Raw genomic sequence first — 25,236 nt, forward strand, 5'->3', positions numbered from 1 at the left:
ATCCATTGTTACTATCTTATAATACAATAAAAATTTGCCAAAACTAAGAAATTGATTTTGGCATATTACTATTGACTAAATTCCAAATTTTATTTGGATTTCACTAGTTTTTTCCATGAATGACTTCTTTCTATTTTATTTTTAATTTTTTTTTTCTGAGCTGGAGTCTCACTCTGTCGCCCTGGCTGGAGTGGAGTGGAGTGACGCAATCTCAGCTCACTGCAACCTCTGCCTCCCGGGTTCAAGCAATTCTCCTGCCTCAGCTTCCTGAGTAGATAGGATTATAGGCGTGTGCCACCATGCCTGGCTAATTTTTGTATTTTTAGTAGAGACGGGGTTTCACCATGTTGGCTAGGCTGGTCTCAAACTCCTGAACTCGTGATCCGCCCATCTTGGCCTCCCAAAGTGCTGGGATTACAGGCGTGAGCCACTATGCCCAGCCTGAATGACTTCTTTCTATTCCAGGATCCAATTTAGGGTACCATATTGCATTGAATTGTCATGTCTCCCTGGTCTCTGCTGGTCTGTTACAGGTTCTTAGTCTTTCCTTACTATCCATGACCGTGGCAGTCTTAAGGAGTACTGGCAAGTATTTCTGGGTTTAGGGGGGAAAAGGCAACAGAGGTGAAGTGTTCTTCATTGTGCGTCACAATTTTACCCATGTTTGTGACCATCTTCTGAGGGAGAATTGAATAAGACTTAAAATAGGAACACTGATTGCCAACAAGGAGGAAGGCAGGACAACAGATTTGTAGGCTCTGCCAGCCAAGGCAGTTCTAGTACATAGAGCCAAGGTCGTTCAGCTACGTGGAATCACTCCAGATAACTGAAACTGGAAATGGTAAAGAAAAGCAAGAAAGTAGAAGTGAAGTCTAACATTGTTGATTTGGTTCAATTTTATTCCAGTTTCCCTCAACCCCCTAATCTGTGATAAAATGAATCTAAAATCCTTGTATGCAGAATTAAAATGTCATGAGGACACAAAACTAGGGAAAGCTACTGTTAAATTCCTCCTCCAAGTCTGAGAATACTGGAGAGAGCAGGTTATTTAGATATTAGTCAGGGAGAGTTGTTTATGCTGTAATAATAAACAAACCTAAAATATTAGTATTTAAAACAGCAAACTACATGTCCATCACAGGTAAGCAGGGGCTCAGGCTGGTGGGGCCCTGCTGTCCTCACACACACCATGTCAGCATCCGTTTTCAAGGCGTGCAGTGACAGGAGGAGGAGAGAAAAGAGAGTCATGCGCCAGCACTTGGACGCTTCCTCTCACATGGCAAAGGCCAAGGCAAATCCCATGGCCACCCTATTGATGAGCACTGGAAATACTGGCGAGCATTCATTTATCTACCACAAATCTCTTCTGTAGCACCACTATCAAGAGAGCCTTTGTAAGACTATTGCTCTCTCTTACCACGTGCCAACCAGTAAGGGAAAAACAAATGTAGTCTCATAAGAACAGCCTGGGTTGAGTGGAAAATCATTTTTGGAGCCACTTACTCTTCTCCTGGTGGCTCCAAAAATCATTGACACCTGGTGACACCTAACGGTTCTGAAAAACAGATATTTAACTCTCTTTTTAGCTTATGGCTTCTAATATATGTTAACCAAAGCTTTTGAAGACGCTTAGGAGAGTGTATTTAAGGAGGAACAGGAAAGAGCAGGATTCACTTAGGTTTGACTGGAGTGTATTTAGATCCACGAGAATCTGTTCCTCCATTGATATCTTGGTGGCTGGCTTTGGATTCAAACAACGCAAGGGAGAGCAAAAATGAAAAGGAAATAAAATAAAATATGACTGCAGGAGGCCGTAATGAGAATAGTATAAGACTGAGACTATTCTGGGGAAACGGGGAAAGGCTTGTTGTTTCCTTGTTCTCTGGCCAAGAATCAACTTTGAAATCCTCCGGCGAGTTAGTGTGACAAGTATGAGCGAAATGGGGGTGGGGCAGCCTACCCCTTTGTGAATATTTGTAAGAAACTTGGCCAGAAACTAAGGATAGATCCACATATATACACACAGACACACACACACCACACATACCACACATATACATCACACACACCACACTACACACACACATATACCACACACACTACACACACACCACACATATACATCACACACACCACACATGCACCATAAACATACCACACACCCCACACTACACACACACACCACACATACTGCACATATACATCACACACACCATGCACACACCATAAACATACTACACACACCACATTACACACACAGTATAAACACATCACACACACTACACACACCACATATATGTCACACATACCACGCAAACACGTCACACTCACCACACACACATCATAAACATACCACACACACCACACATATGTCACACATACCACACAAACACATCACACACACCATAAACATACCATACATACCACACACACACACACCACATGCACACACCAACAACACACACACTCCAGTGGACACACGCTATATACTCATTATAAACACATCACACATACTACACACATACCACACATACACCACACATACCCTGCACACACTACACACACACCATGTACACATACACACTACACACATACCACACACACTACACACACACACCATTCACACATACACTATGCACACATACTACACATACCACACACATCACACACAAACCCCACACACATTTTACACATGACATACACACCGCACACTACACACACCCCCATACACACACATACACTGTACACGCACTGCCCGTATCTCTGAGCCATGGAGACCGGGAGTAAGTGGGACAGTGTGTGAGTTATTCCTCCTGGGTGTTGCAAGCTAACCCTTGGTTCACCTCTTGTAGGACTTTGCACTTCCTCCTGACAGTTGGGAGGCATGGGGTTTGTTAACATTCTGCTTGCTGACCCCAAAAATCATCAGGGAGGGTTCCAAGCTGCGTGGGCTCTTTGAGAAATGTGTTAATGGTGTAGCTTTCAATCTCTGTGTAACATGCAGTATTAGTTGATTCAGATCCCGTTAACTGTGATCTTTTTAAGCATTTGGATCTGGAGATCACTGGCTTTCCCATGGTTTTCAGCATGCAAGTAGCAAAGATAGAAAGCCTTTGAACTGCTTGTTGGATGGGTGCTGTGGGTGCCGGGCTCATGTGCAGGACTAGGAGGAAGGCAGCTTCTCTGGAGAGAGTGAGAAATGTTGACACAACAGGAAGCCATCTAGCGCTCCCTCACCATCATTTGTCATTCTCAGTGGCTCCTTTACCCATGTAGACAATGCTCAGTTCATAGACCAAATACATGAATGTATATACAAACACACACATTTACAGCCCTTTTAAAATCCCAAACCTAAACAAAACACAACAACGAATGCTACCCATTCTGGAACCCCTTTACACCACCTTCTTGTTATAGGGTAATACCTCTGACAGAGTTGAAATATATATAATATTATTCAGATGTGCAGAGAAATGGAACATCCCTATTTTCTATGATCAAACAAGTCAATTTCTAAAGTCCCTTTACCACTGGAAAGTCAGGCAAGGGTGAGAAAGAGGAGGGTGTGGGTAGCACTTAAATTTATTAACATTGTGTCATTTCTTCTGGTTTAAGATGTCTTTGGCTAGCTCAGTCCCTTTGGGGTTCCTGCCTTGCCCTCTGCTCCTCCTTAAGATGGTGTCTGAATATATGAGCAATGCTTATGTGACTGCAGTCTTGGATGCGTGGGAACAAGTCCTTGTGTTGCCCTCTGTCTTCCCTGAACTGTCTGGTGTGGTCTGATCCGCCTCTGCCATCTGCCATGGGATAGCTGGCTTTGCCTGTGTTTTGGGCCACCGCCTATGCTCCAGTTGTTTGCCCATGGTCCTGAAGTTCCTCTGTGGATGGAAGCTGCTTCATCCTCATCCCAGGCCTGGTCCAGTCTCACAGCTGTATCCTCGCCCCCCACTTTGAGGGCACAGGGAAATTTCTGGATCCCTGTGTGCTACATTCACCTGCATAGAGCTCACGTGAGGAGCTGCACCAGGCCACCCTCTGCCAGCACATTGTTAGGACTTCCATGCCGCCATAGAGTTGGTGCTTAGTGGAACATGAGGCTTCCCCTAGACTAGTGGTCCCTAGCCTTTTTGGCACCAGGGACCTGTTTCATGGAAGACAATTTTTCCATGGACAGGGGGTGGGGTTGGGAGTTGGGGGATGGTTTCAGGATGAAACCGTTCTACCTCATATCATCAGGCATTAGTTAGATTCTCATAAGGAGTGAGCAACCTAGATCCCTCACGTGCACAGTTCACAGTAGGGTTCAGCTCCTATGAGAATCAAATGCTGCTGGTGTTCTGAGGCAGGGGTAGGGGTGGGGGCGGGGAGCTCAGGCGGTAATGCTCGCTCACCTGCTGCTCACCTCCTGCTGTGTGGCCCAGTTCCTAACAGGCCACGGACCCGTACCTTGCCCAGTGGTTGAGGAATCCTGCTAGACTACAGCCTGGCAACCTCCCCCAGGCTTGCTGTACCTGGTGAAATAGGCTACCAGCCAGATGACCTTGGTGCATGGGACCCATCCGCATGTTTGTACCGCTCTATCAAGAACACGGATGTCAGAATTCTTTGCTTTACCTTCCTTTCATTCCCTCCCCATCCCTGCCCCCATATTTACTTGTTAGAAGTGATCAGCTTTTTCCTACTTCTTGTCTGGTAGAGACTTCCTTCCTAGGAAGCACTAGACCTTCCTTTGATATGTAAAGGTAATTTAAGAAGTTGCACTCCTCTCTCAAAAATGCCTGCTTCTTAAGACTATGATCTTGCCAAAGGCTCAACAAAGAATTTAGTATAAGCCTCAGAGCTGAACATGGCCCTTAGTCTAAAATTGCTCTTAGTTCTTAGTTGTGCATGTGTAGACACGTGTATGTGTGTGTGTGTGTGTGTATGTTTAGGATCAACCCCTTGGTCATCTAGTGAAGTCTATGGGCTGATTCTCAAAACAATGTTTGTAAATGCACAAATGAAATAAATAGCATTACAAAGATACCAAAATATACTGAAATGAAATCATCAAAATATTAAAGAAACAAATTTGTGATCTGGTAATATGTGGTCTTCTTTATTAACACACTAAATAAGAAGACCTAATAATTGCCTTAATTTAGGTCTAATATTAATAATTACCTTAATTCAGAAATAGTGATAATAGTATTTCATATTTGTATTAGTCCATTTTCACGCTGCTGATAAAGACATACGCAAGACTGGGAAGAAAAAGAGGTTTAATTAGAGTTACAGTTACAATGGCTGGGGAGGCCTCAGAATCACAGTGGGAGGCAAAAGGCACTTCTTACATGGCTGCAGCAAGAGAAAATGAGAAAGAAGTAAAAGCGCAAACCCCTGATAAACCCATCAGATCTCGTGAGACTTATTTACTATCATGAGAATAGCACAGGAAAAACCAGCTTCCATGATTCAATTACCTCCCCCTGGGTCCTCCCACAACACATGGGAATTCTGGGAGATACAATTCAAGTTAAGATTTGGGTGGGGACACAACCAAACCATATAAATATTTTAAGGTACCTGCAGCAACCAAAATATAATATGAAAATATTTGTGATTTATAATGGTGACAAAGTCACAGGCAGTGATGCTATTACTGTAGTTTATTGATTACACTTACAATGGAAGGAAATTCTAAATTTCAACAGTAGGTTAGTGAAAATTAAAGATGTAAATTTTCCCCATTTAAGTTCATGGACCACTGAATCCTACCCATGGACCCCCTAAAGGTCTAGGTCCCTGTTCTAGATGGTAGTATCTGGTTTCCCTATGAAAGTGTGGATGCTATGGGGTGGGGAGCTCTCAGGAGCAAGATTTCTAAGATATGAAGATACAGTTGAAGATATTTCATGAATTTCTCTATTGTACAATCTTCTGGAAAAGAAAATTGTTGATACACATGGTTGAAGTGTGGCATGGTTGTATTCTTGCTTATGCCCACATCATCTGTTACCCATGAATTATCCAGAGTGATTCTACCATTTGATGGTTTACTGAGTATATCACAAATACTTTGTATGTATTTCTTGGTGTTTTAAAAATGCTTGCTTCTCAAATGTTACTTTAAGTAAGAATGTAAAAAAGGATTTCTTAAAAAGTAGAAATCTAGCTCTTGAAAGGGAATAATTAAAGAGATGAAGTTAGATTCTTTCCATTGAACCTGATTGCTAGGTTACATCTAGCAACTAACCAAAAAAATCTAGCTTTTGATCAGCATATTTTCCATTATAAATGTTCAATGCTGGCAATATTTATTGTGTACTGAAATTTTTGTGTTTGTGTGTGTGTTTTTAATTTATTTAGCTCTGCCAGCTAAGCCTGAGAACATTTCCTGTGTCTACTACTATAGGAAAAATTTAACCTGCACTTGGAGTCCACGAAAGGAAACCAGTTATACCCAGTACACAGCTAAGAGAACTTAGTAAGTACAGGAGCTTGTGTTTTATCAGTCAGGGCATGGGGGAGGCAGAGGTTTCTGATTCATTCATGATTCACATCCCATATGAAGCAAAAAGTTTCCTCAATGACAGTTTCTGGGTGATCACTGTGTGCAGCCAGTGGCTTGTGGACAGGATCTGGAGCTGCAGAGGGAGGGGAGGCATAGCCAGTGTTGACCTCCTCCTGGATTCCCCATTGGCTGAGATGAGTCACCAGTTATAAGCACAGTGGAAAAATCTGTTTATTTACTACACCCAGCTGTACCCTGCCTCTTTCCAGAATGTGTTATAAAACTGTTCATTCTTTCTGGATCCAGATATAGTAAGTAAGGTTGTAAACCCCGAACTAAGAGGCAATTGACCATGGTCTGCCACTAATTTGCTGTGTGACCTCTGTCAAACAGTATTCCCCAGGACAATGATTCCCCAATTTTTTTTACTACCTCAAGCATCCCTCTTTATTCCAATTCTGTAGAATGAAAATTTTATAATTTTTAATTATAATTCTAGTCAAAAGCTAGATGTTTTAAGTAAATATTTGCAGGTTAAAAAAAAAAACAACTTTTTTTTTTGAGACAGAATCTCACTCTGTCACCCAGGCTGGAGTGCAGTGGCGTGATCTCAGCTCACTGCAACCTCCATCTCCCAGGTTCAAGCAATTCTCCTGCCTCAGCCTTCCAAATAGCTGGAATTACAGGTGCACACCACCATACCTGGCCAGCTTTTGTATTTTTAGTAGAGACAGGGTTTCACCATGTTGGCCAGGCTGGTCTCGAACTCCGGACTTCAAGTGATCCGCCCACCTCAGCTCCCAAAAGTGCTGGGATTACAGGCATGAGCCACCATGCCTGTCCTTTTTAACAAAAATTTTTTAACATAGCTCATTACTTCCTTCTTGTGAATAATGAATAAGGGGGCCCATGTTGGGAAGCATTGTAAGATGATCTTTAGCCTTTTTCATTTCAAAACAGTCTGTGATTCCAAATTCTTTGTTTTTAAGCAAAATCTCACGTTGCAAGGGAAGTCCACTTTGTGTTTTCAGTGGAAGAAATGAAAAAAAAGCAAGCAGTATTCTCTGCAGCACTGATATAGCTATGAGCACCTATGTCAGAGAGATGCTTTAAAACAGGAGTCAGCAAATTTCTCCTCTAAAGGGCCAGATGGTAAATATAGTAATATTGAGAAGGAGATTGGTCTTTGTCAGAACTTTTCAACACTACTGTTATAGCACTCATACAGCTATAGGCAATATATAAACCAATGGGTGCGGCTGCTTTCCAATAAAACTTTATCCATGGACACTGAAATGTGAATTTTATATAATTTTCACACGCCCCAAAGTGTTTTTCTTCGTTTTATTTATTTTTCAACCATTAACAGCATGTAAATAGTCTTAAGCCTACAGGCTGTGCAAGAGCAAGAGATGGGCTATATTTGACCTACAGGCTGTCGTTTGCTTATCCCTGTTTTAGAAAATAAGCATGATAAAGGCCCAATAACCCATGATCCAAATGACTTTTCTTCCAGATTTGTCAGTTCTAGTCCCAGTGTTGAATATCAATTGCTAGTAGAATGAGAATCTGGGCACCTTTATAGGTTTACTCCTATTTTTCTGTCTTATAGAGACATTTCCCCTCTTCCTCCATCTTTCCCTTTGGGTTACTATTATCACCAGTTGGACATGGAGAAATAGAAAACGCCTGGGCATCCCCAGGCCTATACCCAGCTCCCCTTGATGGCCTCAGGCCAGCTAGGCTCTCTAGAACTCCTAGGCTGCTTGCATTTTTGTGAATTTATCACCAAGAGGATCTCTTCCAAGCAAAGTGGAAGGGTTTCCCTGTGGATGGCCTACCTGGGAGCACTTTTCAGTGGGTCATGGAATAAGCCAAAAACCTTCTGATGTCCAGAAACAATAGGAAAGAATTTTTCCTGGGGAGTTGGGGATGCCTTCATGGAGATAGTGATTTTTGAACTGAGACTGAAAGGAGGTCTAGAGGTATGGAAAAGGAGAGAAAGGTTATTTCTCAAAGGTCACAGCATGAATAAGTGCAGAAATATTCAACTACAATTATAGTAATAACAGTTCACATTTATTGACTCTATGCTGGACATTTTAAAAGTGCCTTATGTGCATTAGCTCATTTCATCCTCATAACCCTATGCTATAGATATATTACTGTCTTCATTTTACAGATGACAAAACTAAGGCACAGAGAGGTTAAAGAACTTGCCCAAGTCACACAGTTAATAGGGGCAAAGCCACGATTCAAACCTGGTCTGATTCTAGAACCTGTGCTTATAACCACGACACATTGCCCTGGAGGCCATTTTTGTGCTGTAAAATAACCATCAACCACTCTTGAGGTCCTTTCTAGTTTCAAAATTCCATGATTCTATGTGTCTATGTCTCCCTGTATGTATTCCATGTGTATATGTCTTCCTGCACACCAGCAAACACTGGTACCTTGCAAGGTGGGCCTTCTTTTCTGTTCTCAGCCTACTTTATCTCCTCCACAATCCCCAGAACCATGTGGACTATAGCTAGAACCACCCATCTGATTCCCACTAATATGTGTATTTGTTTTCGTTAAGTTACAGCTTGATAGTATCTATCTAATCTATCATCTATCTATCTGTTTTAAAGATTTTTCTGAAAACAGTATATACCAATGTGCAAAACTTCAACCTGAAAAATTATAAAGAATGTAAAAACTTACCCAGAATCCCACTGCCAAGGGTAACAGCTTGAACATTTTGATGATCTCTCTAGATATCTCCACAAAGTTATGTAAATATCTTCATGTTTATGTAACTGTGATCATTCTATACATGATATGCATCCTACTTTTTATCAGCCGTAGATGCATCTTTCCATATCAATAAATACAGTATGTTAAAAACCATCACTTAAATTCTATTTATGTATCTACCATAATGTATTTAACAAATCCTTACATATGTGAATATATTTTTACATACATATGTAAAAGAATAAATTTTTAAGGCTAGAATCTGGAGTTTTCAGGGACCTACTCATGATTTCTTGCCAATAGGACATGCATTGCAACTATAGCTTTTCATGGCTTACAGGGATCCAAAGAGGTTTTCATGGCTCCTAAAGCATCTCAGGCGGCAGAAAGCAGGTAACCTTTACCTTTCCTTGGAGGTGAGGAAAGAATTTGGAAAGAGGATAACCAAATATCCTGGACTATACAGTTCTCAAGAAAACCCAGAGAAAAACTAACAAATTACTGCTTAATACATTAAATATGGCTATGTTTCCAAACCATTGTACTAAACTCATGTTGAATCACTTTTTCCTGCAAAGCGCTTTTGGAGAAAAACATGATAATTGTACAGCCAATAGTTCTACAAGTGAAAATCGTGCTTCGTGCTCTTTTTTCCTTCCAAGAATAACGATCCCAGATAATTATACCATTGAGGTGGAAGCTGAAAATGGAGATGGTGTAATTAAATCTGATATGACATATTGGAGATTAGAGAACATAGGTAAGTATTATTTGATACTCGTATATACTCTTTATTAAATGTTTACCTCCTTCTTTGTTAAAGAGGTATCTGTGGACTCAAAAGTAGGCTCATCAAGTTCAAGGATATGTGTTGTGGGTATACAGAGAATTCATCTTCTAATTAAAGAAGAAAGGAAGTGAGGGAAGGAGGGAAGGAAGGGAGGGAGGGAGGGATTCACCGAATGAGAAAAAAGGAATGAGAAACAAAACCTATTTTGTGGGCCGCTGGTTTCCCCTTGTAGTTTGTAATTGCACTCAAAGAAACAAAAAGGTCTCTCCCCACCACCCCACCCTGCCAATGTCATTGCTCATAAAGGAAAAGAGCATAAAATTATTATTTTTTAAAATGCCTCACCACTTCTGACTTAAAAAAAATCTTTGTCAAAGACTCATTTTCACCATATACTTTTAAAATTATAACTGTATTGAGATATAATTCACATTATGTAAATTTCACCTTTTTAAAGTGTACAGTTCAGTGGTTTTTATCATATTCACAAAGTTGTACAAATGTTACCACTGTCTAATTTCAGAACATTTTTATTGCCCTCAAAAGAAAATTCATACCCATTAGCAGTCAGTCCCTAATCCTTTGTTTTCTCTTTCCTCCATTCTCTGGCAACCACTAATCTATTTTCTGCCTGTATGGATTTGCCTATACATTTTATAAAAATATAATGATATAATATGTGGTCTTTTGTATCTAATTTCTTTCACTTAGCATAATGTTTTCAAGGTTCATCAATGTTGCAGCATGTATTAGTGCTTTATTTCTTTTTATAGCTAAATAATATTCCACTGGATGGATATACCACATTTTGTTTACCCATACATCAGTTTATGGACATTTGGCTTGTTGCTACCTTTTGATTATTATGAATAATGTTGCTGTGAATATTTGTATACAATTTTTTGTGTGGACATGTTTCAATTCTCTTAGATATATACCTAGTGAAATTGCTGAGTCACATAGTAACTCAATGTTTAACTTTTGGTAGAACTGCTAAACTTTATCAAAGTGGCTGCACCATTTAACATTCCCGCTGGCAATTTATAAAGGTTACGATTTCTGCATACCCTCACCAACACTTGTTATTGTCCATCTTTTTTTAATTATAGCCATCCTAGTGGGTGTGAAGTGATACCTTGTTATGGTTCTGATTTGCATTTATCCAATGTCTAATGATGTTGAACATTTTTCATGTGTTTATTGGCCATTTGTATATCTTCTCTGGAGAAATGCTTATTCAGATCCTTTGCCTATTTATAATTGAGTTGTCGTTATTGTTGAGTTTTAAGAATTCTTTATATATTCTTGGCACAAGTTCCTTATCAGATATGTAATTTGCAAATATTTCCTCCCTGTTTATGGGTTTTCTTTTACTTTTTAAATGGTTAAGGTAGAAAAATATTTATACGAAGTCAAAAATGTATATATTTTTTATTTGATTGTTTGTACTTTAGGTGTCATATCTAAGAAACCATTGCCTTACCTGAGGTCAGAAAGATTTACTGCTGTAGTTTTTTCTAAGAGTTTTGAAGTCTTAGTTCCTACATTTGAATTATTGATCCATTTTTAGTTAATTTCTGTATATGGTGTTAAATAGGGGTCTAACTTTATTCTTTTGCATGTGGATATCCAGTTATCCCAGAACCATTTGTTGAAAAGATGATTTCTGCCCCCATGGCCCCACCCCATGCTGTTGAATTGTCTTGGCACCTTTGTAAAAATCAATTATTTCACCATAAATGTAAGGTATTTTTCAGGATCCTCAATTCTATTCCATTGAACTATATTTTTGTAATTAGGCCAATACCACACTGTCTTGATTACTGTAGCCTTATGATAAATTTTGAAATTGGGAAAATGAGTCCTCCAACTGTGTTCTTTTTCAAGATTGTTTTAGCTGTTGGGTCCCTTGCATTTCCATATAAATTTTAGTATTAGCTTGTCAATTTCTGCAGAGAAGTCAGCTGCAATTTCAATACAGATATTGTCATCTTCATAATATACAATCTTCCAATCCATGAACATGGGATATCTTTCCATTTATTTAGGCTGCCTTCAGTTTCTTTCATTAATTTGTTACAGTTTTCAGTGTAGAAGTTGTACACTTCTTTGGTTCAGTTTATTCCAAAATATTTTATTCTTTTAAATGCTATTGTAAATGGAATTGCTTTCTTAATTTTATTTTCAGATTGTTCATTGTTAGTGTATATAAATACAATTGATTTTTGTACATCGATTTGGTAATTGGCAACCTTGTTGAACTTGTTTATTGGTTCTAATAGGTTTTTTAGGTGGATTCCTTAGGATTGTCTGTATACAAGGTCATGTCATCTGCAAACATAATCTTATTTCTTACTTTATGATCTGGATACATTTTATTTTTCTTGTCTAGTTGCCTTGTCTAGAACTTTTAGTATAGCGTTGAATAGAAGTGTTGAAAGCAGACATCCTTTTCTTGTTCCTGATCTTAGGGGGAAAGCATCCAGTCTTTCGCCATTTAAGTTTGATGTTAGCTATGGGTTTTGTAGATACCCATTGCACATTGAGAAAATTTCCTTCCACTCATAGTTTGTTGAGCATTTCCTTATTGTGAATAGGTGTGGGATCTTGTCACATGCCTTTTCTTTATCTGGTGGGATGATCATATGGTTTTGTCTTTTATTAAAATGGTGTCTTACGTTGACTGATTTTCATAAGTTAAACAAACCTTGTATTTCTGTAATAAGTTCCACTTGGTTGTGGTGTATAATTCTTTTTATATGTCGCTGAATTTGGATTCCTAGGTTTTTATTGAGAATTTTTGCTCCTATATTCAACATGGATATGGTCTGTAGCTTTCTTGTGATATCTTTGTTTTTGGTATCAGGGCAGTATTGGCCTCATAGAATGAGCTGGTAAGTATTTCCTCATCTTCTATTTTTTTGGAAAAGTCTGTGAAAGACTAGTGTTAATTATTTTTAAACCTGTCAATAGATTTCCTCAGTGAAGCCATCTGGGCCTGGGCTTTCTTTGTGGGAAGTTTTTGACTTGGTTTCTTTATAAAACTTTTTTCTTAAGAACTCCCTTTGGAAGACTTACTCCACACTGTAAACATTGGTGTTAATTCATGATGATGGACCTGGAAGGGGACAAGATTATTCACTTTTTCTCAAAAACCCTCATTATTACTATTTTTACTTTCTTAAAATAAGTGTATTATCACTTTAGCAATTAAAATATTAAAAAGCAAATTCAGTTACAAAGAAAACTCAAAACAAAACAAAACAAACTTTCTAGTCCCTCTTTCAACTAGATTTAGTATCTATTTAAATATTCTGTAATTGCCACTGCTTAAAACTTTGAGGAGGAATTTTGGCCTAAATTGATACAATACTGGAATTATAAAATTAATCTCTGAAGAAACTCTGCTTTATAATATGTTTCTAGGACCTGGTAAAGTGTTGCTAAGTACTAAGATTTTTTTTTTTTTTGGAATCCTTTAATGAAAGCATTTAATATCAGAATAATAAGCATAATAATTTTATAATAATTAGGTTAGTACAAAAGTAATTGTGGTTTTTGACATTACTTTCAATGGAACTTTTCTTATTTAAATTCAAGTGGATAGAACTATGACAGTGCTTTTAAGAGCAATTAAAAATATTTTGGGCTAGCATGGTTGCTCATGCCTGTAATCCCAGCACTTTGGGAGGCCAAGGCAGGTGAATCATGAGGTCAAGAGATTGAGACCATCCTGGCCAACATGGTGAAACTCCGTCTCTACTAAAAATACAAAAATTAGCTGGGCGTGGTGGTGCGCACCTGTAGTCCCAGCTACTCGGGAGGCTGAGGCAGGAAAATCACTTGAACTTGGGAGGCAGAGGTTGCAGTGAGCCAAGATCATGCCTCTACACTCCAGCCTGGTGACAGAGCGAGACTCCATCTCAAAATATATATATATTTTGATCTCTAATTGAAATATGTCCTCCCTACCCCCAGTTTACAGTGGTAATTTGCTTAAACCTTTTTCACAGATAATGCCAGAGTTTACTTTGGTCCAGCCTCTGTCATAAATTATTACAGTTAGTGGTATCTAAATAAATAAACTTTAGCTATGTTTGATATGCATCAGTTTTTGACTTAAAATCTATTCTGTCTGATTTTAGTATGCCACCCTGCTCGCTTTTGTTTGCTATTTGCATGGAACATCTTTTTTCATCCTTTCACTTTCAATCTATTTGTATTTTCAGATCTAAAGTTAGTCTTTGTAGATAGCATATAGTTAGATCTTTTTTTTAATTTAAATTTTTTATTTTTTATAGAGACTTGCCATGTTACCCAGGCTAGTCTTGAACTCCTGGCCTCAAATGAACCCTCTGCTTTGGCCTCCCAAAATGTTGGGATTACCAGCATGAGCCCTTGTGCCCAGCCAGTTGGATTTTTTTTTCTTTAATTATCTGCTGATCTGTGTATTTGGGTTGGAGAGTTTAACCTATTTACATTTAAAGTAATTGTTGATAAGGAAGGACTTACTTTTGACATTAAAAAATTTTTCTTTATATTTTATAGCTTTTTTATCCCTCATTTTTCCATTATTGTCTTCTTTTGTGTTTAGTTGATTTCTTTATGGTGACATGTTTTGATTTCCTTTGGTGTATTTTCTATAGATACTTTCTTTGAGATTACTATGGGGACTACAAATAGCATCTAAAGTTATAACAATCTAATTTGAAATGATATCAACTTAACTTCAATTGCATATAAAACTCTACTCCTACACAGCTTCATTCCCCACCCCCATTTTATATCCTTGATGTCACAGATTACATCTGTATCCATTGTATACCATAAAGCTGTAATTGTTTTTCATACATTTGTCTTTTAAATTCTTTGGAAAATAAAAAGAGGAATTATAAACCATAATTACAGTAATACTAGCTTTTATATTTGCTCATGTATTTATACTAGAGATCTTTATATCTTCATCTGGCTCCAAGTTAATGTCTAGTGTCCTTTCATTTCAACCAGAAGGACTCCTTTTAGCATTTCTTATAGGGCAGGACTATTGGTAATGAACTCACTCAACTTTTATTTTTCTTGGAATGTCTTAATTTCTCCCTCATTTTTGAAGAACAGTTTTGCCAGGTATGTAATTCTCAGTTGACAATTTTTTTCTCTTTCAGCACTTTAAATGTATTATCCCACTGCCTTCTGGGCTCTAAGGTTTTTGCTGAGAAATTAGTTGATAATATTATTGAAGATCCATTGTATGTGATGAGTTGTATCTCTCTTGCTGCTTCCAAGATACTGTCTTTGTCTTTCTAGGGTTTTGGTTGTAATGTGTCTTAGTGTGGGTCTCTTTGGGTTTATCCTACTTGGTATTCATTGGGATTCTTGGATTTGCAGATTTGTGTGTTTCATCACATTTGGGGACTTTTTAGCTACTATTTCTTCAAATAATCTCTCCACCACTTCCTCTCTCTCTTCTCTTTCAGAAACTCCCAAAATGTGTTTATTGGTTGGCTTGATCCTGTTCCACAGCTCCCTTAGACTCTGTTTATTTTTCCTATTTTTTTTCTTTCTGTTCCTCAGACTCAATACTTTCAGTTGTTCTATCTTCACATTTACTGATTGTTTCTTATGCCTGCTTAAATTTACTGCTGAACCCCTGTAGTGAATTTGTATTTCAGGTATTGTGATTTTCAACTTCAGAGTTTCTGTTTGCTTCTTTTAAAAAAATAATTTATATATTTTGGTTGATATTCTCATTTTGTTCATGTATTATTTTCCTGATTTCCTTTAGTTGTTTGTCCATGTTTAACTTTAGCTCTTTGAACATATTTAAGGTGATCATTTTAGGGTCTTGGTCTAGAAATTCTGATGGCTGGGCTTCCTCAAGGACAGTTTCTGTGGATTTATTTTGTTTACTTAAATGGGCCATGTTTTCCTGTTTCTTTGTATGCCTTGCAATTTTTGTTGTTGTTGTTAAAAATTGGGCCTTGGAAAAAACAGCTACCTCTCCAAGTCTTTGCAGACTGACTCTGTGCTGGGGCTGTTCCTCATAGATTAGCTGGGCTTACTCTGAGCCTAGGGATCAGCCCAAGGTGAAAATTTAAAGTCTTCTCAGTTCTTTTCTGAGTATACATCTTGCATAGGCCTGGATGGTGCTTTCTCAGTTACACTGTATATACACACAGCTGCTTTTTTTTCTTCTTTTTTTGAGACAGGGTCTGGCTCTGTTGCCCAGGCTGGAGTTCAGTGATGCCATCATAGCTCATGGCAACCTCCTCTTCCTGGTCTCAAGCCATTCTCCCACCTCAGCCTCCCAAGTGGCTGGGACTACAGGCACACACCACACCTGGCTAATTTTTATATTTTTTTGTAGAGGTGGCATTTCACCATGCTGCCCAGGCCAGTTTCAAACTTCTGAGCTCAAGCGATCTGCTTGCCTCGGCCTTTCAAAGTGTTGGGATTACAGGTGTGAGCCACTGTGCCTGGCCACAGCTGCTTTTGAATGTCTTAATTTCCCAAAGAATCTTACCCAGTTTCTCCTTATGATTTCATATAATTTATTGTATGTCTGCATACATAATCTCTTGCTCCAGGCTTCCATGTGTCTGTAGTCTCCCTGTAGCTTTTATGAGCAGTGCCTGGCTCTTTTCCTGCCTGAGATTAAAGTTAGGCAAAACAGACACCAGTCGTTTAGTCTACCCTCAGAGAGGCTGGAATGTAAGTAAGCGTGCTCTGTTCTCTCCAGTTGGTAGAAGGGAAATAGGAGCTGAGATGCCACCTTCTTCAAACCAAGACCACTGATGTTTCAGGGAGAGGGTGGGGCAAGGGCAAGTAAGACAGCCACAAAACTATTTTCCTGCCACTTTGAAGGTGACTTTGTCTTGAATTGATGTTTATAATGGTTATAAACCCTGGGTTGATTTCCAGAGCTCCTACAAGTTTAGTTCAGCCAGTTTCTGTCCTTTTTTTTTTTTTTTTTTTTGAGTTGGAGTCTTGCTCTATCACCCAGGCTGGAGTGCAGTGGCTCAATCTTGGCTCACTGCAACCTCCGCCTCCCAGGTTCAAGCTATTCTCCTGCCTCAGCCTCCCAGGCAGCTGGGACTACAGGCACGCACCACACTACCCGGCTAATTTTTGTATTTTTAGTAGAGACAGGGTTTCACCATGTTGGCCAGGATCGTCTTGATCTCCTGACCTTGTGATCCACCTGCCTCAGCCTCCCAAAGTGCTGGGATTACAGGCATGAGCCTCCGCGCCCAGCCCTGTCTTTTTTTTTTTTCCAATGTTTTCATGGGAGAACAAGAACTTAGAGCTACCTAGTCTGCCATTTTGCTGATGTCACTTGATATAAATCAGTTCTTAATGAGATATTCTGAGGGCTATTTTTATTCAGAGGAATAACTAATACTTTCTATCTCCTTGGTGATGGAGTATTAGAGTTAAGTGGAACTACAGTAGGTATTTGTGTTTATTCTGACTGGAAGTGGTTTAGTGCAATGAGCAAGGGCAGGAACTTTGGTGTGGATACAAATGAGTCTTAGATTGCCTTCTTATTAGAAAGTTATTTTCCCTTTTCCAATACCAGTTTTATCTTCTGTAGAATGGATATAATAAATGTTAGGTGGTTGAGAGGATTCAACAAAATGATTCACCTAAAAAAATACTTATAAAGTACTCAATACGTATCAATAATTTTATGGAAATATTTAATATGTCTATTGTATACGGCTCTACTTACTAGTGGCCACACGGATTCATGACCACCCTTTAGTCCGGGCATCAGTACAAATTATTTTTTCAGTAGCTACCAAGAGTTTTCTGAATATTTTTACCCAGTTAATGTTTTAAAGTCCATGTCTCTAAGTAGGGATTTTGCTTTCTAAAACTCTTCAAGAATTATAAAGACCCCATTCTCCATGATGTGATTATTTTACATTGCATGCCTGTATCAAAACAGCTCGTATGTCCCATAAATATACACACCAACTATGTACTCACAAATTAAAAATTTTAAAAATTAAAAAAAATTACAAAGACTAAAAAGATAATACTATTCAATTCTAGCTAGCAAGAGTCTGGTGAGATGGGTATTCATACAATGTTGATGGAAACTGAAATTGGTATAACCTTTCTGGAAAGCAAAATGGACCTGTGTGACAGCAGCCCTAAAAATGGTCATGCCCTTTTACCCAGTCAGCCTATGCTAAGGGGTCTAAGGAAACCACCAGAGATGTAAAGGAAAATTCAACCATCATCCATTTACTCATTCACTTAACAAATATTTGATACCTGCTAAATGTCAGGTGTTAATTCTAGACTCTGTGATCAAGACCAGCCTTTGTCCTCAAGGAGTTTTAAATGAAAAATTAGAAACACTATTGTTAGCGGTGGAAGTTATCTGAGTTACCGGCAGCAAATCCGTATGAGTCTGCAGCAACCTCAGTTCTTGCCTCCTCGGAAGAAAGAATTCAACTGAGGGGCATACGACAGAAGAAGAAACTGAGGCACGTTTTAGAGCAGGAGTGGAAGTTTATTAAAAAGCTCTAGAGGCCGGGCGCGGTGGCTCATGCCTGTAATCCCAGCACTTTGGGAGGCCGAGGCAGGCGGATCACGAGGTCAGGAGCTTGAGACCGTCTTGGCTAACACGGTGAAACCCTGTCTCTACTAAAAATACAAAAAATTAGCTGGGCGTGGTGGCAGATGCATGTCGTCCCAGCTACTTGGGGGGCTGAGGCAAGAGAATGGCGTGAACCCAGGAGGCGGCGCTTGCAGTGAGCCGAGATCGCCCCACTGCACTCCAGCGTGGGTGACAGAGGGAGGCTCCATCTCAAAAAACAAAAATAAAAAGTAAAAGACAAAAAAGCTTTAGAGCAGGAATGGAAAGAAGGAAGAAGGTAAAGAACACCTGGAAGAGGGCCAAGTGGGCATCCTGGAGGTCAAGCGCCCCGTTTGACCTTGGACTTTTCTACGCCTTGGGTTTTCTACGCCGGCCTACTTCTGGCATCTTGCATCCCATTTCCCTTGATTCTTCCCTTACGGTGAGCTGCCCACTTGCACGGTGGCCTGCTAGCACTTAGGAGGTGAGCATGCGCAGTGTATTTACTGGAGTCCTAGGCATGCTCAACTGAGGCGTTCTTCCCTTTTCCAGTGGAATGCCCCCAGAAGCTCATATACCAGTTAAACTCTGCCATTTTGCCTTTTAATGGCCATGCTTGAGCCCACTCGCCCAGTTCCTGGGATTTTTTTTTTTTTTTTTTTTTTGAGACAGAGTCTCACTGTGTCGCCCAGGCTGGATGGAGTGTAGTGGTGGCTCACTGCCACCTCCGTCTACTGGGTTCAAGTGATTTTCCTGCCTCCTGAGTAGCTGGGATTACAGGCGCCCGCCACTATGCCCGGCTAACTTTTGTATTTTTAGTAGAGATGGGGTTTCACTATGTTGGCCAGGCTGGTCTTGAACTCCTGACCTCCTGATCCGCCTGCCTCAGCCTCCCAAAGTGCTGGGATTACAGATGTGAGCCACTGCGTCCAGCCCAATTCCTAAGATCTTATTGGGGAGCTGCCAATCACCCCCGTTACAGGTGTTTTTATATATAGGGAAACTGCCTTTCCCTGGTGCTGGCTACAGCCAATTGTTAGGTTTGCAAGGCAGCATGACAACGGTCTGAGCATCACCTGATGGTCACCTGACTTTCCTGGTGGGGTGTAGGGGGAGCCCTCTCCTGTCCTTCTCATGCCTGATTAGCTACCTGCTGTAATACCATGACTGTGCGATAATAGAACATAAGTCAAAAAATTATGTTCATCCATAAAGTAGAATATTATGAACCTTAAAAATCATGTTTTGAAGAATTATTAGTACAATCAACATTATGCTGATTGCATAATGTTATTTTTAAAAAACAAAAGCTTTATTTAGCATAATACCAATTTTGTTAAAAGATAATGCATGCAAATCAAAACCACAATGAGATACCATCTCACACCAGTTAGAATGGCAATCATTAAAATGTCAGGAAACAACAGGTGCTGGAGAGGATGTGGAGAAATAGGAACACTTTTACACTGTTGGTGGGACTGTAAACTAGTTCAACCCTTGTGGAAGTCAGTGTGGCGATTCCTCAGGGATCTAGAACTAGAAATTCCATTCGACCCAGCCATCCCATTACTGGGTATATACCCAAAGGACTATAAATCATGCTGCTATAAAGACACATGCACACGTATGTTTATTGCGGCATTATTCACAATAGCAAAGACTTGGAACCAACCCAAATGTCCAACAATGATAGACTGGATTAAGAAAATGTGGCACATATACACCATGGAATACTATGCAGCCATAAAAAATGATGAGTTCACGTCCTTTGTAGGGACATGGATGAAATTGGAAATCATCATTCTCAGTAAACTATCGCAAGAACAAAAAACCAAACACCGCATATTATCACTCATAGGTGGGAATTGAACAATGAGAACACATGGACACAGGAAGGGGAACATCACACTTCGGGGACTGTTGCGGGGTGGGGGGAGGGGGGAGGGATAGCATTGGGAGATATACCTAATGCTAGATGACGAGTTAGTGGGTGCAGCGCACCAGCATGGCACATGTATACATATGTAACTTACCTGCATATTGCACACATGTACCATAAAACCTAAAGCATAATACTAATAATAATAAAAAATAAAAAATAAAAAAAATAAAAAAAACAATAAAAAAAATAAAAAAAAGATAATGCAAATAATTATACAGAAAACAGCTGAAAGGAAATATACCAAAATGGTAATAAGGGTTATCTCTGGTTGATGGGATAGTGATTTTTAGTTTTTCTTTGTATTTTTCTACACTTAAAAAATGTTGCATAATAAGCATATGCTACATTTATAACTAGAAAAATGCTTATTTTCAAAGAGAGAAATTTAAGGCTAAAATGTTTGCAGTGTGCAAGGAAAATGAGAGTTATTTTCCAGTGTTTATAGTGGGTATTCCATCATCCTAGGGGTCAAGGAAGGAGAGGCCTTGGGGAGGTAAGAGTAAATAAGAAAGACAGCCTATTTTCTGGTTGTGTGGTCTCTTTTTACCTCCCTTCTGCTTGGCATAGCATACGACCCATCAATAAGAGGCTGATTTGCTGAAAAATCACAGGAATGCATCCTTCTCTCACTGGGTATTCCTTTTTCAGAGGTGTCGGGGTTTGGGGGGTGACATTCCTTTTGTACTGCCTTGCAAATGCCATCTTTGTTCATATAGCAGACCACAATGCACTATCATTTCCTTTCTAGGGTTTTTTCTTTTTTCAATTTTGGGTGGATGCTATTAGCAAATTCTTATCTTTTTGCAAATATGAGAGTTGTATGATTTTTATTTTCAGCGAAAACTGAACCACCTAAGATTTTCAGTGTGAAACCAGTTTTGGGCATCAAACGAATGATTCAAATTGAATGGATAAAGCCTGAGTTGGCACCTGTTTCATCTGATTTAAAATACACACTTCGATTCAGGACAGTCAATAGTACCAGCTGGGTAAGTTATGCTGTTATAATAATATTCCTATTAGAGGCTCAGAGGAAAAGAATCATTGACAACTATTGTTGACCTGGAATCACTATTTCACTTTTTACATTAAGAATAGAAGAGAGACATTGCTAAGTACTTCTCCTCCCAGTTTTCCATTTTTCCATCTGGACCTTTTAGATTGGAAGAGTGTTCTACAATAGGCATTTTTGCCTTCTGAGTGCAGGGACATAATAAAGAGTGAGAAATTTACTTCTGCATTATATCCAAGTTTGTGTCTGGCTATGTTGGCTACCAGAGAGTCTATGGTTTGGCCATTTTATTTTTTATTTTTCTGACCTTTTATAAAATCATGAGGTATAACATACATTGGGAAAGGTGAACAAAACATAATATTACATTTAACAAATTATTATTAAGTCAGTGCTCATGTAGAAACCACTGCGGTCAAGAATAGAACATCTCCAGGATGCCAGAGCCCTCTGCTTGCCCTTTGCTCATGACCTCCTTTAGAGCTATTACCCTGATTTTCATGGTAATCTTCTTTGCTTTCATTTTTTACCATTTAAGCTTGCATCACTGAAGAACATAGTTTAAGAGACTATGCCCTGTTTCCTTGAGTCCCAGGATGAAGAAGCGCCCAGTAGAAATAGAGGAGGAGTATATAAAGGGAATCCATATATTTTGTATTTTCTAATGTTTGGCTTCTATCTCTCAATATTGTGCTTTTAAGACTTATTCATGCTATATAATGCTGTAGTTTATACATTTTCATTGCTGTGTAGTATCCCATCGTATGAATATGATGGAATGGTGGCTTTGATTTGCATTTACCTGACCTTTAATGAAGTTACACACCTTTTCACATGTTTATTGGCCCTTTGGATTCCTTCTTCTGGAAGTGCTGATTTAAGCCTTTTGCATGTTTTTTCTATTGGCTGGTCTGCCTGATTTTTCAATTGATTTGTAGGCATTCCTTATATATTCTATTTATGAGTCTTTTATTTGTTACATGTATTGCAAACATCTTTCACTATGTGGCATGACGTTTCACTCTCTTAATGGTGACTTTTGAGGAACAGTCACTTAATTTTAATATGGTTAAAGTTTTATCAGTCTTTACCTTTATGCTTAATGCCTTTTGTGTCTTAGGAAATGTTTTCTTACCTCAAAGACAAGAAAATATTCTGCAGTTTCCATCAATGCAGCCTGAAATTGTATCACCTTTTTGTAATCATCTCATATTTATTGCCTTTTTATAAATTTTAGACAGGGTCTCACTCTGTTACCCAGGCTGGAGTGCAGTGGTGTGATTGCAGCTCATTGCAGCCTTGAACTCTTGGGCTCAAACGATCCTCCTGCCTCAGCCTCTTGAGCAGCTAGGACTACAGGCATATGCCACCATGCCTGGCTGATTTTAAAATTTTTTTTGTAGTGTTGCCCAGGTTGGTCTCGAACTCCTGGTCTTAAGTGATCCTCCTCCCTCAGCCTCCCAAAGTTCTGAGATTACAGGTGTGAGCCATCATGAGCAGCCACATTATTGACTTTTAATCAACTATTAGCCAATTAAATCTTTAAGACTTCTTACCTCCTGAACACTTGCTAGTAAAACATACCTCTACTATCTTATCATTTGTTGATTTTTAACCTAAGTTCAGGTGTTTTATTTATTCTTATTGAATTTCTTCATGTTGGTCTTATCTATCATTCCAGCCTATTTAGAATCCTGTTTGGTCACCCAAAACTTATGATTAACTTTTTACTTTTTAACTTTTCAGTATCCCCAGGTTTGATAACACTTCCTTCTATACCTTTATCTAATTATTAATAAAAATGGTGACTACATCAGAGCCCTGTGGTAAACCAGTAGAAACCATCCAGAGGATCAACCCCTCCTTTGGATATGGTCATTTATTCAGGTTTCTATGAATATACCTAATTACCACTATCATCATTCAGCCTACTTTTTTTTAATCTTGTCCAGGAGGCTATCATGTGACCCTTTCCCTTGTGGAAACCCATAGACACCCTGTTTACTGCAGCATCCTCTGCTTGTCTGGAACTCTTTCAGAAAAGCATTATTTGTCCTATTGATGCAGAATTTTTGCTCCTTAGTTCAGCTAAATCTGGGTTCTTGTGTCAACAGGAAAAATTAGGCATGTGGACACATTGAAGGGTGAGGAGAGAGGAATTTATTGGGCGAAAAGGAAAAAAGAGAAAAAAACTCTCAGCAAAGCGAGATGGGCTCCTGCTAACAGGCTACCACCTCACAGACTGAATACCAGGCCACCACACAGGAGCTGAAGAGGCCAGGCTCCTTCCCCCCTGCACAAAGCATGAACTTCCCGTGGCTCCACCCCATTCTCCCAGTGCACAGGCGGGTCCCCAGTCTGTTGTGGACATGCGCGGACAAGACCCTGGGCAGGTTTCCTCATCTGCACAAAAGCATCTGATGTGAACACTTGGGCAGGTCGGAGATTCTCTGGGAACCCCCCTTATCTGCCTTCTGCTTCTATCACTGTGTTCAGAGAGATGATAATGGCCACTTCTCCCCCTAGCTTCCTTTCTAAGCCAGCTCTGGAACCATTCTCTTTGAACCTGCCTACATGGAACATTAGATTCATTAACTGTAGTTTGGGGAACCCCTAAGCAGGGCAGTCCCCAGCACAGCACAAGCTCCTCTTCATACCACATGTCATGGTCTCTGTGAACCTGAGAAACTTCTGGGATAATCTACTGGCTATAAACCCTTAATTCCTTCTATTTGGCTGAGTGCAGAGTCACTACAGCTCCTGGGATAGGATTCAACAAGAAAAATAAACCAGGACCAGAGTCCCTCTGGAAAATTAGTATACCGCATATAACACTAAGTGAGGGCAACAAGTATAAACTGCCTAACCCTTGGCATCCTGTACCCTGTCTCTTTGACAAACTCACCCACATCTGTACTCATCTTTGCTTCCTGCCAGTCCCGAAGGTAAAATGTCCTGCCTCCTGTTTTCCTGGAGGATGCAGGAAGGAAGGTGGAAGTCTGTAGTACTCTTTCTCTCTCCTTGCTTGCTTGCTTTTTTTTTTTTTTTTTTTTTTTTGAGGTGGAGTTTCACTCTTGTTGCCCAGGCTGGAGTGAATGGCATGATCTTGGCTCACTGCAACCTCCACCTCCAGGGTTCAAGTGATTCTCTTGCCTCAGCCTCCCAAGTAGCTGCGATTACAGGCTCGTGCCACCACACCTGGCTAATTTTTTGTATTTTTAGTAGAGATGGGGTTTCACATGTTGGTCAGGCTGCTCTCGAACCCCTGACCTCAGGTGATCCACCTCCCTCAGCCTCCCAAAGTGTTGGGATTGTGGGCGTGAGCCACCATGCTTGGCCTTCTCCTTAGCTTTCAAATACAAGCAGTTATCCTCAGTTGCAATCCTAGCTAAACCCAACTCTGCTCTTCCCAACCTTCTATCAAAGATTTCCATTGTTGATGGAAAAGGGTCCAAATTATTAACTCTGTGAGACCTAGCCTCTGCCGACCCCTTCACGCTCTTGCTCTTGCCTCTCTGGTCATTCTGAATGGCTTGTTTCCCTTGCATCATGTTCTCTCACTCTTTCTGTGCCTCTTCCTAGAACACCCTCTGCTTTTGCACCTCTCCTGCCCCAATCTCTTCACCTTTCAGAACTCAGGCCTGACATATTTCCTTCTGAGGGCCTGGGC

General features: G+C 39.7%; 1 protein-coding gene across 4 annotated transcripts in view; it reads left to right on the plus strand.

Annotated features, from left to right (window-relative positions):
- IL31RA (interleukin 31 receptor A) overlaps positions 1–25,236 on the plus strand; it is a 72,032-nt gene that overhangs the window by 10,925 nt on the left and 35,871 nt on the right. For 3 of the 4 annotated variants that reach the window (XM_024247744.2, XM_024247745.3, XM_024247746.3), the window contains exons 3-5: positions 6,352–6,469; positions 9,814–9,995; positions 21,392–21,543. In XM_024247744.2, the coding sequence (XP_024103512.2) occupies positions 6,352–6,469; positions 9,814–9,995; positions 21,392–21,543 (452 nt within the window). Of the gene's footprint in view, positions 1–6,351; positions 6,470–9,813; positions 9,996–21,391; positions 21,544–25,236 lie in introns of those variants that run through there. The other variant, XM_009240724.4, reaches the window with a different exon arrangement.

The sequence above is a fragment of the Pongo abelii genome, chromosome 4 (assembly GCF_028885655.2).
Source record: "Pongo abelii isolate AG06213 chromosome 4, NHGRI_mPonAbe1-v2.0_pri, whole genome shotgun sequence".
In the NCBI taxonomy this organism is placed as follows: domain Eukaryota; kingdom Metazoa; phylum Chordata; class Mammalia; order Primates; family Hominidae; genus Pongo; species Pongo abelii.